Source organism: Ips typographus, linkage group LG10, assembly GCF_016097725.1.
Source record: "Ips typographus isolate SLU linkage group LG10, UJ_Ityp_2.0, whole genome shotgun sequence".
NCBI classification, from domain to species: Eukaryota; Metazoa; Arthropoda; class Insecta; order Coleoptera; family Curculionidae; genus Ips; species Ips typographus.
The window spans coordinates 505,545-521,269 of record NC_138431.1 but is presented as its reverse complement, the minus strand read 5'-3'; the positions used below and the strand labels follow the sequence as shown (position 1 = coordinate 521,269).

The 15,725-nt window shown below is 39.5% G+C and overlaps 1 protein-coding gene across 5 annotated transcripts in view; it reads left to right on the top strand.

Moving 5' to 3' along the window:
• Positions 1-15,725, top strand: part of LOC145734358 (uncharacterized) — a 158,265-nt gene that overhangs the window by 11,248 nt on the left and 131,292 nt on the right. For 3 of the 5 annotated variants that reach the window (XM_081987638.1, XM_081987639.1, XM_081987641.1), the window contains 2 exons: positions 45-310; positions 417-2,419. In XM_081987638.1, coding sequence (XP_081843764.1) covers positions 45-310; positions 417-1,155 — 1,005 coding nt within the window. In that variant the 3' untranslated portion in view covers positions 1,156-2,419. The remainder of the gene's footprint in view (positions 1-44; positions 311-416; positions 2,420-15,725) is intronic. The other 2 variants (XM_081987643.1, XM_081987642.1) reach the window with 2 other exon arrangements.

The following is a 15,725-nucleotide window of genomic DNA, read 5'->3' as shown; positions in this document are numbered from 1 at the left end:
TAAGTATATTCTCAATTCCAAATAAAAATGTGTAGTATTGCCAGTTCTGTTTTTCAGTTATTTATCAGAATAATTACATAGGGAAGACTACAGCACATTGCATAATTAAGGAGACTTGTAAAGTATTGTGGACAGTTCTCAGTCCACTAGTACTTCCCAAACCTACTAAAGAAACCCTAAAGGCCATTGCAAAAGAAAACTTTCAAAGGTGCTCAATTGTATTGGTTCCATCCATAGATGGAAAGCATATACAAATACAGTGCCCAAAACATTCAGGCAGCACATATTTTTCTTATAAAAAGTCTTTTAGGTATGTAGTGAATTACTATACATGTAAAAGCATAACTATGTTAACTTTGAGAAATAATAAAAAAAAGCAAAATAAAATCAAAATGTATATTTTGTTTCCTTTGTAGCATGGTTCTGATGGCTGCATGTGACAGCTATTACAAATTTATTTATGTCGACATTGGAGCAGCTGGTTCCTGTCATGACTCAACCATTTTTAAGGAGTCAAATTATGGGATCGAACTTCTAAATGGAAAATTGCCAATCCCAGAGCCAGAACCTCTGCCTGGAACTAATGTTCCATTTCCACATTTTTTTGCTGCTGATGCTGCCTTTCTATTGCATCAAAACATTATGAGGCCATTTCCAGGAGCCTTCTTGAATGAGAGGAAAAATATATTTAATATGAGGCGTTCTAGAGTTAGGCGTACAATCGAAAATACCTTTGGCATCCTTGCACAAAGATGGAGACGTTTAAGAAACCCTATTCTGGCAAGTGAGGATCTGTGTCAGGATATAATTGTGGCAACAGTTGTACTGCACAATTACATACAGAAGGGGGATGACAACAATGGAGTGATGCATCCAGGTCACTGGAGGGAAGTAGGACATGGCCTAAGAACCGTTGGAAAGCTTGGTTCAAATAATGCCAGTCGAAGAGTTCAGAGTCTGCGTGAACATTTAGCAGATTGGCTTCTGTCACCCTTTGGTGCATTAAGTCACCAGTTAAACCAACTATACCAGTATGGGGTGCCTGACCATTTTAGGGAATGTAATAGGAAAACGGTCCTTTACTTTTTTCCTCTCCAGTCACTTTCTTTGTGTGCCTTTGCGAGTGCAGTTGTTTTTTCCTTTAACTCCATTTGAGTGTAGTAGCTCGTGTTTTTTTCGTCGTGTTTAGTGTTTTCATCATGAACCGTAAGTAAATTTGTTGGCTTTGTTATTCACATTATAAAGTAATCCAATTTGTTGTTCTTTTCAAAACTAAAGATCCACAATCTTGCCCCCCAAATGACAATCAAACTGGGTCTGGAAGGGGTTGTCGTCTCCGGCACTTCCGGAGACTCTTAACAATGCGCCGCCCTGGTGAAAGGCTCGCCGACGTTTGGTCTGGTAATGACAGGGACATCGGTGCCAGGTCCGCTTCACCGTCCATTGGGCGCCACCAGGGTGTTACCTATCCTACACCCACATCCAACACTTCTGCGTGGGGGTCACCAATACCATCGAGGCCATCGACGCCCCCGGTCCGCAAAGAGCGGCTCCCGAACGGGATTCCTGCTCCGACGGCGGACAACAATATTGAGGAGACAACCTCAGGAGACAATTCTCCAACTTGGTGGTCTGGTGACCAGGTAACCATAAATGGTACTGGTCACCGCATCTACTTCCACCATCACCATTACTGAGGTTTTTTTTTTTTTTTTTTTTTTCACATTACTTTTCTTAGCAATTTTTATTAATTTTATTGTATTTTTTTGTAAGTGTGTAATTTTAATTGTATTTTTTTTCCTTTTTTATTATTATTATCTTTTTTTTTATTATTATTATTTTATCTTATTTCGTTTGTTTGTTTCTTTTTTTTTTTTCTTTAGTAGTAATATACTCTTTAGTTATTCAAAGTTGTCTCTTTTGTGTGTTTTTCCCATCTTTTTTCCTTATAAAGGCGTGCATTCTGGGGTCCAGGGATCATAATAGGGTAATATTCTGCTTACGTGAACAACTTCTCTTTTTGCTTTGTCTGATCTGCCTTTCTGTATTTCATAGTCCACGTCCGACATTTTTCGTCGTATATAATAAGGTCCGAACCATCTAAGCAGCAATTTTTCACTTTTCCCGACTTTCCTTATTGGAGTGAAAACTTTCACCTGGTCACCCTCATTAAACTCCACATGTCTATGTTTACAATCATAGCGAAGTTTATCTATGTTTTGTCGTCTTTTTATGTTTTCAGCAGCAAAATTACGTATTGCCAGACTAGTTTCTCTCATTTGATTGCTATCAAGAGATTCAGCATGCGGCATAATGTTTGCTTCAGTTGGTAAAACAGGTTCTCGTCCATACACTAGCATAAAGGGTGAGAACTGCGTGCTGTCTTGTTTCGCTGAATTATAGGCAAAAGTTACATGTGGTAAGTATTGGTCCCAATTTGACTGATTTGTGTTGGTGTACATTGCCAACATATTTGCAAGAGTCTTATTAAATCGTTCCGTAAGACCATTTGTTGCTGGGTGATATGCCGTTGTAAATTGACTTGTAGTGCCCATTTCTTTCAATAGTTTCGTCACCAATTCTGATTGAAATACTTTTCCTCTGTCACTTGATAATTCCTTAGGCGCTCCATGTCTCGTAATTATTTTTTCCAAAATAAATTTTGCTACGGGCCCTGCTTTTCCACTTGGTAACGCCTCAGTTTCTGCCCAACGTGTTGCTACCACTATCATGGTTTTACCATTACTACTTCGGCGAAAAGGGCCTAAAAGGTCAATCCCCACCTTTTCAAATGGTGTTCCCACAGGAATTGGGTGTAAAAATCCTATCGGCTTTTGATTTTGCTGACCTTTTCTAGCTTGACAATCTGGACAACCCTTAACAAAATTTTCAACATCTTTTTGGAACCCTTGCCAATAATACCGTTGCTTAATTTTTGATAGCGTTTTTGCTATTCCCAAATGACCACTCAGCGGTTCTGAATGGTGAGAATACAAAATTTCTCCCACCAACTGTTGTGGTATTACTAATAGCTTATCTCGACCTAAATCATTCGGATTTACTAGGTATAAAATTCCGGATTCAATCCTGAAGTTTTTTGCCTGCTTACGTAAACCAATTGTAGCATTTTCCGGGTTTTTGATTGTCATTATTATTTGGGCAATTTTTTCATCTTTCTTTTGTAACTCCTCAATATTACGAGTATCCAAAATAAATGTTGGTATTTCTTCAACGTCGTGTTTATCCGTATCTGGTTGCAGTACCGGATATCTACTTACACAGTCAGCGTCTTTGTGCGCAATCCCTGATTTATGGCACACCGTGTAATCAAATTCTGACAGTTTTAATGACCATCTGGCTAAACGACCTGTGGTGTCTTTTAAAGTCTTTAGCCAACATAAAGCATGACGATCAGTTACGATTTTTACAGGTTTACCATAAATAAAGTGTCTTAAGTATGAAAGTGCCCATATAACTGCTAATCCTTCTAATTCAGTTATAGAATAATTTTTCTCCGCTTTGCTAAAACTTCTGCTTGCGTAAGCGATAGGGTGTAACTTATTTCCTATGTCTTCCTGCAATAATATAGCTCCTATTCCATCTTTACATGCATCTACTCTTAATTCACACCCTTTGTTTGGCTGAAAATGTGCCAACACAGGTTCACTAATTAATTTCTGTTTTAGTGTTTCAAACGCTTTGTCATGAATGTCCTGCCAATCAAATTTATTCTGTTTCTTTGTTAGATCATGTAAGGGGCGTGCAATTTTTGCAAAATTTTCTATAAACTTCCGGTAATAGTTACAAAGTCCTAAAAAGCTTTGTACACCTTTTACATTTTTTGGCCTTGGAAAATTTTCAATTGAAACTAATTTTGATTTATCAGGAAAAAATCCATCTGTCGAAATTGTATAACCAAGAATATTAATTTTTTCTTTTAGATATTCACATTTTTTAGGTTTTAACGTTAGGCCTGCACTTCGAAGTCTATTGAAAACTTTACGTAATTTTTCCAAATGTTCATCTATTGTTTCAGAAAAAATTATAATGTCGTCCATGTAAATTAAAACTTCTTTCCATTTTAAATCTCTAAACACTACATCCCCTAATTGTTGGAATGTTGCCGGGGCATTGCACAATCCAAAAGGCATTACATTAAATTCCCATAATGCGTGATCTGGCGCTGTAAAGGCAGTAAGTGACTTACTTTCTTCTTTTACTTTGACTTGCCAATAACCTGAATACATGTCTAACGATGAGAAATACTGGGCGTTTCCTAAGTAAGTTAAAATATCCTCAATATTAGATCCTGACCTGACAATTACATCTGTTCTCCCCATATATTTTGGTGTTTTTGAAAAAACGTCACTATACTCCGCAAGTAGCGTTTGCAATTTATTCTGTAATCCTAAGTTTGTTATATTACTTAGATTATGGTCATTCATGGTAATTATTTCTTCATCATTTTCGGTTTCATTAATACAACAAACTGGAATTTTTGTCATGTCCATTTTAATTGTTTTCTCGAGATTACCAATCGTGGAATTTTTTATCACAAAAATTCTACGATGACCGACATTTTTAAGCTTAATATAAAAATTTCCATTCTGCAAAAACGGTAATCCTACGTAAATAAGACCTCTCGGTCGTAAAAAACTGTCTTTCTCAATAAAACAATATTCCGCTAAGTCACACGGTCGTAGGTTCAAGTTCAATCGGGTAATTATATCATTCCCGGACTTCAACACGTAATCGTTGGCGACGGTAATTTTCAGGGAATTTACTGTTGGCTCGTTTGCTATGTTTACGAACAAATCTTGCTGTGGCTCGCATTCTTCAGTTGAATCATAATCTCCAAAATTTAGGATTAATTTGTCCGAACCATGCTGCAATGTCACTTTATTGTTATTATAGTCAATGACTGACTTTGTCGTCGTCAAAAAGTTATGTCCCAAAATTAGAGCTTTGGACAAATTTTTTACCACTAATGCTTCAACGCGTATCTCTTTATTATTAACTTCAATCGTCACTTGTGAATTTCCAATAGGTGTAAGAGGGTAACTGCCTGCAGTAATTAATTCAACATCATTTTCCAAAGGATACATGTTATTAATATAATTTAAATCCACAATATTTTTACACGCTCCGATGTCAAGAACGACATTTACATTTTCTTGATTATTTACTTTTAAATGCACATACAATAACCCTCCTTTGACGCCCTTTGATGACAGGTGGACAATCTCGTTAGGGCTTCCTATTGACGAAATTGTCCTCTTTCGTTCGGGTTTTGGTATACCCGATCATTTCGACGGTTATCTGAATTATTTCTGGAACTGTTTGCATTCCAGTTGCACGATGCATGCCCAATTCTTTTGCAATTAATGCATCTAATGCGTCCATCGTGTGTTCTTGTATTAGGTAAATAGCTATTACCTTGATTTCGGTAAGGTGCTGTGTTTGCATAGTTTGGACCTCTGTACTCATTATTTCTATTCCTTTGTACATCCCGATTTTGGTAATATGGCCGTTGACCGCCATTATTTGAATCATTATTAACGGCATTGTTCCTTGGTGGTATATTTCTTGTAAAATTTCTACGATAATTGACAAAATTCCTGTTCGGACCGTTACTGGCGACATTCCTGTTATCTACGAAATTTATCCATGTGTTATTACTATTATAATAAACTCGATTTCTATTTGGATTGCCATTTCTGCGTGGAAAATTTGTTGTATTTCCTAGGCCGCTCCTGACTATTTGATTCTCATTATTTAACGCATCGGACACGGAAAGCAGTGCCGTATCACGTGTCATCTGATTCACAAGGGTTCTCTCTTTAATGTCACTCAGCTTTAACACTAGCTGTTTTAAGTCATTAAAATTTTGATTACCTGAACTCAGCAAGTAATACATTTCATAGTAGGATGGATGTAAACCATTTTCAAAATGGTCCCTAAAAGTGTCGAAAGACATGGTCGGGTCAATTTCTGTTGCCAACGCAAGTAAATCGAAATAATATTTTTTAACATCCTCATTGTCTTGATGATTTCGTGTGTTTAATTGAAACTTTAATTTTCTTAGTGGCTGTTCACCAGAAAATTCTTTTAAAAAGTCTGTTTTTATATTTGTCCATGTTTTTGCCTGGTTCGCCGGTTCGTTAATATAACCATAAAACCAAGTCTGAGCCGGGCCTTCCAAGAAATTTGCTAAGTAGGAAATTTTGTGGTTTTCCGACCAGCTGTTTGCAATCGCCGCTTTTTCATATTTATTCACAAAAATAATGGGAGAGTCTATAGATGGGTTAAATGTAGGTGGGCATGTAAACTTTGGGGTGACTGGAGTTTTTGGCTCAGCCAAAGCTACCTGTAAAGTCATGTTCGCCATTTCTGAAGTATTGTTAGGGCATATCACACTGTTTCTCTCTCGAATTACAGGGGGTGGGCAAGGATTACTACAACCTTGTAATAAATCTGTGGGGCGGGATGAGGTAGGCTTTGGCACTACCACTTCTAAGGGACTTTCTTGCCAAGGCTCTTCTGTTTCTCGCGGTTTAGGCGGAGTCCTACTCAATGAAGCTCTTGGCTTAAAAAACTGTTCTGGGGATCGTGATCCTGCTTTGGAATCTTTAGTTTTCTGAACTTGGAAAGTCGAAGCTTTGGTTTTTTGAATTCGCGGGGTTTCGACTTGAGCACTTACGACAGATTTTTCGAAAGGGCTTTCCTCGTCCTCACTACTTGTTAAACTGGCAATAGAAGCTGTTTTGTCAACTTCTGGGGCACCTGCAGATACCGATGCCTGTACAGAAGCAGGGGAACCGACAGTTGAGCTATGATGCACGGGTTTCAACTCTCTCAACTCTTTTAAGATTTTTTCGGGGTTTTTCCCTTGGGCTAGTGCTTGTTGCAAAACAAATTTTTCCTTGTCTGATACACTTTGAGCTCTACTGCGAGTTCGTACTCGTGATTTGTCACTTGGTTCACTCATGGAAAATTAATACGAAATGTTTGGCAGTATTTTTCATTATTGTGATTTTTCAAGTTTTCGGACAAAATTTAAAAGATTATCTTAAACAATTTGATTATTCCTAGCAATTTCTTTGCGAATTTGCTTATTCATCAAACTAATAATCTTCCTAATGCTAAAATACACCAGCATTAATACCCCCATGCACAAAAAAATAATAATTAAAATGTCCTTAGCTGACCATGAATTATCCTTTTCTTGAGACGCTTTATTAGAAATACCTCCGCTATTACCCGCTTGAGAAATAATAATTTCTTCTTCTTTTGATGAAGAACCCCTCATTTTAAAGAGAACGATTTAAAAAAAAATAATAATAAAAATTATGTTTTTTCCACCCTGAAACGTAGGCGCCTCCACCATATGTCACGACTAGCGTGACGTATTGAATTTAATTCAAATTATTTGCCTGGGATCTCGTTTCAGCGTGAAAATAAAATACAGTTAACTCTACCATCAAGTTCTATTAAATAAGTACCTTAACCTAACAACTTCTAACTTACTAACTAATAAAATAACAGGTTTTCTGACCCAACGAAAACGTTGCTAACTCCCAATAAAATCATAATAAACCAGGCGTAAATCAATACACAACATAAAAGTACAATAAACATACTTACATCTCTATAGAAGACAGAATCTTGGAGAGAGGCTTGTAACTTGGAACGCGTTCACGAATAACTTTACTTGAGAGTTACGGACATGTCTAATAGACATTTGCGGTTCGGTCACTAACGTGGTGCACAGCAAAACTGGACTGACTGGAATGAAATGAATTGAACCCCTCTCTTGGGTACAACTTCCTTTTTATAGCATTCCAGACACTGGTTCCACCCATCAAAACTCCCAGACCTGGTCTCGTCTATCCGACAAATCGTGACGACCTTTCGACCCTCGGTACTTGGAAACATTCCACATATTTCGCAACTCAGCAAATGCATCATAAGTGCAGTTGCACTCTGGCCGCATTCCACAATTTTAATGTTTCCGCTCAAGTAATATAAATTCCACATTTTTAATGTTTCCGTTCAAGTGAAATAAACTTGATTTATTATCCTTGGTGACAATATCCTGAATACACATAGAGAACCTGTCGAACTGCAACCAGGAGAGGCAAAAAAGTATTATAGAAACCTGTACAAGAAGCAACAGGACAACATACCAACACCCACCTTTAACAAATGGCTGAAAAAATTGCGGAAACACACGAGAAAAACAGCAACACCCCGACCACTCTACCAACACAACATTGAGCAAGAAACAGAGCAAGCGTTACAAAAAGCAGCGCCCTGGAAAGCACCTGGAGAAGACGGCATCCCCACATACATATACAAGATCCTAAAGGCCGCAAAAAACCTACCTAACAAGGTACGTAACTGACATTGTAAACAACAAAATCAAGTTTACAGAGACCGACGTTAGAACCAGAGTGACGCTGGTATACAAAAAAGGAACCAAGACCGACCCAGCCAACTACAGACCGATCTCACTACTCAATACCTATTATAAAATAGTGACGTCGGTCATAGCCAGCAAAATAAAACAGGTATTACCAAAATGGGCTCTACCACCTGAACAGCTCGCGCAAAGTGGAATGTGGGGAACGGCGCATGGACTTTTAATGGATAAAAGCATAAGCAGTTTAGCCAATTACAGAGAAACACTCACAATACAGCTCACAAGCGCCGCGGGGGAGCTGGGACTGGAACTAAATAGGGACAAATGCGGTCAATACGTGAGAACAGCACAGATCGACGACGCGGGAGACCAGGCACCTTTTTGTACCGCAAATAAGGGACGGATACAAATATCTGGGGCTGGAACAACTGGAACAGGATAGCCTAGTCAATTTAAAAAAAATAGAAGAAAAGGCACAGGCTGGACTGAGGCGAATTCTGGAGTCAGGACTGACCACCGGACACAAAATGCATTTAATAAACACAAACATAATTCCAGCAGTGGTTTACGTCACGGCAAATATAGCTCCAGATGAAAAACGTACAACCACCCTAAAGAGATGCTGGGACCTGGACACAATGATACGTACCATGCTGGTAGACCACAAAGTAAAGGGCAAAACATCAATGCCGTCAAATGCCGCAGTATACATGCCTGTAAATGAGGGGGACTGGGCCTCAAATCATTAGAGCACGAAACGGAGCTGGGCTACATAAGAAAGGGAATCTACCTTGACCAGCAGGAACATATGGTTGAATGCAGACGCAGGTACCTATATTTGCAAAAAGGTGGGTGGAGGAACCCTTTAAGTGACATGGCCTGGGTCCTAGACAAATATGACATCGAAGGCCAAAACATCAAAGAAAGGTGTCAAAAAACCGTTAGAGAAGCGACCAAGAATTATCAAGAAAAATTGGGAAATGAGTGGTCCAGGAATATGCACTATGGACGAACAGTATTGAAAGAAGACAACAAACTCACCATCCCGGCCTTCACTTCTCCATATCTGGACACCTGGAGGAGGGGAATGCTGAATAGTGCAGCAGAAGAGCAACTCCACGACCTGGCAATGGCACAAAACAGAAGACGATGGCGACGAGGGTGTGACGCCGTGGAAACCGCATACCACGTTTCCAGTGCCTGTGTGGACAACTCATACACCACCAGGCACGACTACGTCGTTCATTGGATTGTGAAAACCATAATGCAAGCAATGCGAGCGCCTAAAAAGTGCTTTAAGCATTTTCAGTTTGGCATTGCGACGTGTTCCGAGACTTTCCAGACTGGTGAGCGTACCGTCAAAATCAGTGCTGGAAAGAAAATCTTAACCAGACAGCCGTTGTACCACAACAAGCCAGACATAGTGGTCCACTTAACCAATCCCGACGAAATCTATGTCTTCGAGGTCGCCATTTACCACCTTCAAAACATCAGGGTCCAGGAAAAGCTGAAAAAGGCCAGGTACACAATAAATTCTTTACATCATATTTCAGACATCAACCAGCTAAACGATCTCGGAAGGGACCGTAACCTCGTAACAGAGATGGCGGAAATGCACAGATGCCCTGTGAGATTCGCTGTATGCGTGGTGGGCGCATATGGGGAGATTTTGGCAACCGAAGAGTACAAAAACTTCCAGACCATGCTCAGGGACCGGCTGAAATACTCGCAAAAAGCCATAAAAATCCTAGCGAACAAGATCAGCTGCAGTGTAGCAATGTCCACCTCCAATATGCTCATAAGACGAGTCAAAGAACCACAAGCTACCTAGAAAGATGTGTAAACTATCTGTAAAGTAGGAATCCCATGTATAATATGTATATAGTTGCGTATAAAACAAGTCCTGTATTTATTCAGATATTTTAGCATAATTTTATCTTGTAAATATTTTGGACGAAAATAAATTAATATATACTACCTGCAACTGTCGGCGCGAGCTGACGTTTTTGTGAGAATTGGTGGAAAAGCGGCAATTTTCGCCGAAAAAACCGGTAATTCAGCACGGAAACGCGACGGAAGTGTTCCAGAGAGTCCGGAAAGTCATAGCAAAAGCAGACCAACTAAACGGACAGTCCAATGCTAACCGCTTATTACAAAAAAGTAAAGCGGCAGCATTTCCAGAGGGACCAACCTACCCACCCAGTTTGCCACACCATAACAGCGAGAGACAACGCCGTACAGAAACCCTGTACCCCTGGTGCAAACAACAAGCCCCGTGGATGGACCCCCCCGGGCCCCCCAATATAGAAGGTACAGCAAATTAAATATTTAAATATTTCAACATTTGCATCGATCGGTGCCCTTAAGTCGTGATTCACAGATAAGGTCGACAAAGGAATTCCAACAACTTCAGTACCAGCCGAAATAACCCATCATGTCAACATGGACCGAAAACGAACTAACAATACTACGACAACAAATAGAAGACAGGGCCGTACTCAGTAAACAAAATTTGGAACAAATTCAACAACTACTCCCAGGCCGCTCTGTAGCCGCCATTAAAAAGAAATCCATTGAAATATGAAATGGCCTACCTGATAGACCAAAAACTACAAAATGGTCAGAAGAAGAGAAGCACAGATTAGCTCGGGCTTACAAACAAAGACCCGAAAAGCTATCAACTGCAAGAATCAGAGCTATCCTGGAGGATTTCCCTGGCAGATCCCAAAAAGCCATTACCACAAAATTACGGGAAAAGTTCCCCGCAATATACTACATGTGGACAACGGACTCCACGAGCGAATCATCGGGCGGTGAGCCAGAGGGCGAATCCCAGCAATCCCAACGCACTCAGAACGAGGAAAATCAAAACCAGCAAATAGAAGAACCACTCCCCGGGCCCAGTAGGAGAACAGCGAAAAGGGAGAACACCCCGAACGACACACCCCCAGCACAAGTTCTCTGCAAGCGCAGTGCATCGGTGAGGGGGATAAAACACAACCCCTAATACCCGAGGTAGGTACTAGCTGCAGACGGAAATGAACCAGAACCACAGTACCTAAAAATAAAGGCATTTTTCTTGGATTTACTGGGGCGTGTGGGAGACAGGAAGGACCGGATAAAAAAGTTTTACATCCGCCCTCAAAACGCTGAAACGCTGCAAGGGCCTCAACACAAAAATTCGAAAAGCGCTGGTAGAACATAACATCAAAGGAAAAACCAGCTCCAACGCCCTTGTATACCTGGCCACGCATCTAGGGGGCCTCGGATTGATTTCGATAGAAACAACCACGGAAATCAACTACATAAAACGCGGTATATACCTAACCTACCACCCACAACTTCACAGCGCTAGGGCCCGCTATGAGGCGTTGAAGAAGGACGGTTGGAGAAACCCGCTTTCGGATATGGAGTGGGTACTGCAAAGCTACAACCTAGAAACACCAATCAACCACAATGTAAAGGCATGCTGTCGAGAGGTGTCTGACATCATCAAACAAAAAAATCTGGACCGATTGAAGAGGGAATGGTCCACTAACATGCATTACGGGAGACTTGTACTCGAAGAAGGTAAAGAATATTTCTATTCCTGCCCACAGGTCGCCTTCCCTTGACTCCTGGCGTAGAACAATGCTGAGCAGTGCCGCGGAAGAACAGCTGCACGGCCTAGCAGTGGGCCCCAACAGGAAAAACTGCAGGATGGGAGGCAACGCGGTCGAGGGCCTACCATGTGGCCGCACCGTGTATCGAGGGCTCCTACACAACCAGGTATGACTACGTGCCTCACTGGCTTATTAATACGCTTTTTTCCACTCTATAGGCCCCGAGAGCATGCAAGAGACGTCTGCAGTACGGCAGAGCCACCTGCTTGGAAAGGTTTAAATGGAGAGAAAGAACAGTCACCATCAAAGTTGGAATGAAAATCCTTACAGACCGCCCACTATACCACAATAAACCGGACGTGGTGGTATATCTCTCCAACCCCATGAAGACCTTCGTTTTCGAAGTTGCGGTTTCTCACCTGCAAAACATAAGACGCCAGGAAGAGCTAAAATAGGTAAGGTACACTGTAAATTCCAGGGAGAAAACAGCTAGTTTCGACCTAAAAACCATCGCAAGAGACTTGACGCTGGTTGGGGAGCTCGCAAGGGTCCATAACTGCCCGGTTAAGTTCGCCACCTGCGTGGTGGGCTGCTATGGGAACTTTATCAGGGTTGGTTTTAAGCCCATCACGATCAACAATATAACCTAAAAATTTGAGAGACGACCTACAAAATTGACTTTTGTCCAAATTAATAGTCAAACCATCATCCTTAAGACGCATAAATAGTTTTCTCAAAATCTCACAGTGTGTGTCAAAGTCAGGTATGACAATAATAATGTCATCAAGATAATAAAATACATAAGGCTCTAAAGCCGGTCCTATAACCATGTCCATTAATCGACACATACTTTGGGCACTATCATTCAATCCAAAAAGTAAAACTTTATAGTGGAAAAGCCTTCTACCATGCACTGCAAAAGCGGTTTTCTCTTTTGAAGTGTCATCAAGTTGAATTTGATGAAAAGCTTGCTTTAAATCAAATGAAGACAGGAATTTAGCATCTTGAACGTTGGTGATAATAGAGTCAATAAGAGGCATTGGATACGCACTAGGAATACTAACAGAGTTAAGCTTCCGAGCATCCAAGCATACTCTAAACGAGCCATCACTTTTTTTGACAAGCCACATAGGCGAACACCACGGTGAATTAGAAGGTTCTATTATACCAAGTTCCAGCATTTCATCCACCTGCTCGTTAAGACACTTTTGCATTGCATGTGATAATGGGTATTGTCTCTATTTGACAGGCATTTATTTTTTGGTGCAATAGTGTTATACAGATCCTTGATCTTATTAAGTTCCTCATTCTGTGTCAAAGTTAATTCTTCAGCAGACTGAATCTTATTTATAACAGACACTGAATTAAAGATTGATATGACAAATTTCTAAAATTTAATTGAATATTGAATGCTTTAAGAAAATCAATGCCCAAAATCAATTCATGTTTTAAAGAAGGAATAACTAAGATTTTCATAAGTCTGGTAACATTATCTAAAGTTATGGGAGCCCAAAAATAACCTGACACACTCTGTAAGTTTCCGTCAGCAGTAGCAACGTGAAATGACGAATTTTCGGTCAAACATAAGTCTACGTCCTTAAGTAGCTGCAGACCATCAAAACCCAAAATGGAGATAGAACTACCACTATCAACCAAAGCCAAAAACGAACAACCAGAAACTCTAACATTTAAATATGGACGGTCAGCAAACGATTTTTTAGTACAAACAGGGTTGACGGAAATTTCCGTGGACAAAGACAACGCACCGTCTTCAGTAACTTGACTATCACCAACAATAGGAACTTTTTCAGACATAACAAATTTCACTTGGTCTAACCATTTATGCCAATCCAAAAGATCAGTCATTACTGACTGTCTTTTTTGTTCTCTTTCTTTTGAGAATTTTTTGTCGACCTGACAGAAGGATTGTTGTTGGTCTTCCTGCCAAGTCTTGTGACGTTTTTTGAACATTTAGGACATTTGGACTTCGTAAAATTTTCTTTACCACAACTGTAGCAATACAAACTCCTTTCGGCGGTACATTCGGTGTTTATATGACCGCGTTTCCTACAATTCCAACAAACCACACTGGAGGAAACAGAACTAGTATTTGCAGAAAAGTCTGGCCTACTAAGGTCAAGTTCCATTAAATTACCTCTATGTGTAGTTGGTCGGTACTGATTTGAAACATAGAGACTGTTCTCTATTCGTTTACACAAAGAAGTCAAGTCACTAACAGCGGTTATGTCATGCAATGCCAAAGTCCTAACATAATCCGGCATTAAATTTTCCCTGATAATGTCTACCACTTCTTTTTCAGAAGGAGCCTAGGTTAATCGATTAAAAAGACCCTCCATAGAACTAATAAATAAACAAATTGGTTCTTTAGGGTTTTGTTTCCTAGCTTTGATTTCTTCTAATAAGTTTCTATCATAGTGGTCACGCAAAAAAGTCTTTCAATTCACCCACTAAATCATTCCAATCAATAAAACGCCCCTTATTATACCACCAAGTCCAAGCTTGCGAATCAAAAAGGTCTATATCAGAAGCAAAAACCTCATCTGTTGAACAGCCACGAGACATTCTAAAGTTTTCTACCTTTTCAAGAAAAGCCATTAATGAACCCTCGCCAGTAAACTTTTGCAGTCCCCATTTATTATTTTTTTTCTTCCTTTGAGTTTCCTCATCAGAAGTATGATTCATACGATTAAGTCGTCCTGAGACATGCCAGAGCCGAGTTGAAATGTTCTTGTATGAAAAATCACTATATGTACCGGTAAAACCTACTATTTTAACCTTAATTGATGCAATAGATAACACCAGCTCCTTTTTATCAAAATCAAATTCAAATGGGTTCGACACTTGACAAATACTACGATTGGCATTTTCTTGAGCCAACAGTCCCCTCAAAATTTTACGTCTCTGATCAACAGTACCCAATGGCTTAATAGATCTGATGGAAATTTCATAATCTAGCTCATTGACTTGCAAGGCATTAATTTGGAGAGCCATTATCAAAATTTCTAGTTTAACTCCAAAAACTAAATAAACACAAGTGATATATAAATTTTACAGTTAAAGCTCAACAAAACAACCGACTTGAACAACAATTAAAAACTTGATCACCACCTGTGATCCAAGTTACTCAAAACTGATCAAATAAATCAGCCAATCAATAATTAAACCCTTAATCAAATTAAGGAAAATTAAAATTGCCCAAATCGGTACAAATAAAAAAGAGAAAATTAATTCGCACCTTTAACTGCAAAACCGAACCACAATGTTATAGGTAAAACTACAAAAAAAATTACGGGGCAAACCTGAAATTTCGGTCTAAAAATAGATCGGCACGGTCACAAGCAAAGCAAAAGGTAAAAAGTTAACGATAGTACGATAAATCAGCAATTCCAAACTTGACACTCTTTAATTTAAGAATAAATATTTAAACTATCAATACGTCTGGCACCGTGAAAAAAAAATAAGCAAAGATTGTAGCCACGCAAAAATACACATGCACAAACAAGGCAGTCTGATAACCCACAATCCAAGCGCGTTCAATCCACTAAAAATCAAAAGGCCCTTCACGTTGGTCACCAATTTGTAATGATGAAACCTCAAGTTAATGAGATTTCAACATTTTTAATTGTGTTAGCTCAAGGTCGTGGATTAATTGCATGAGATAATCACTAGCTCTTTATAAA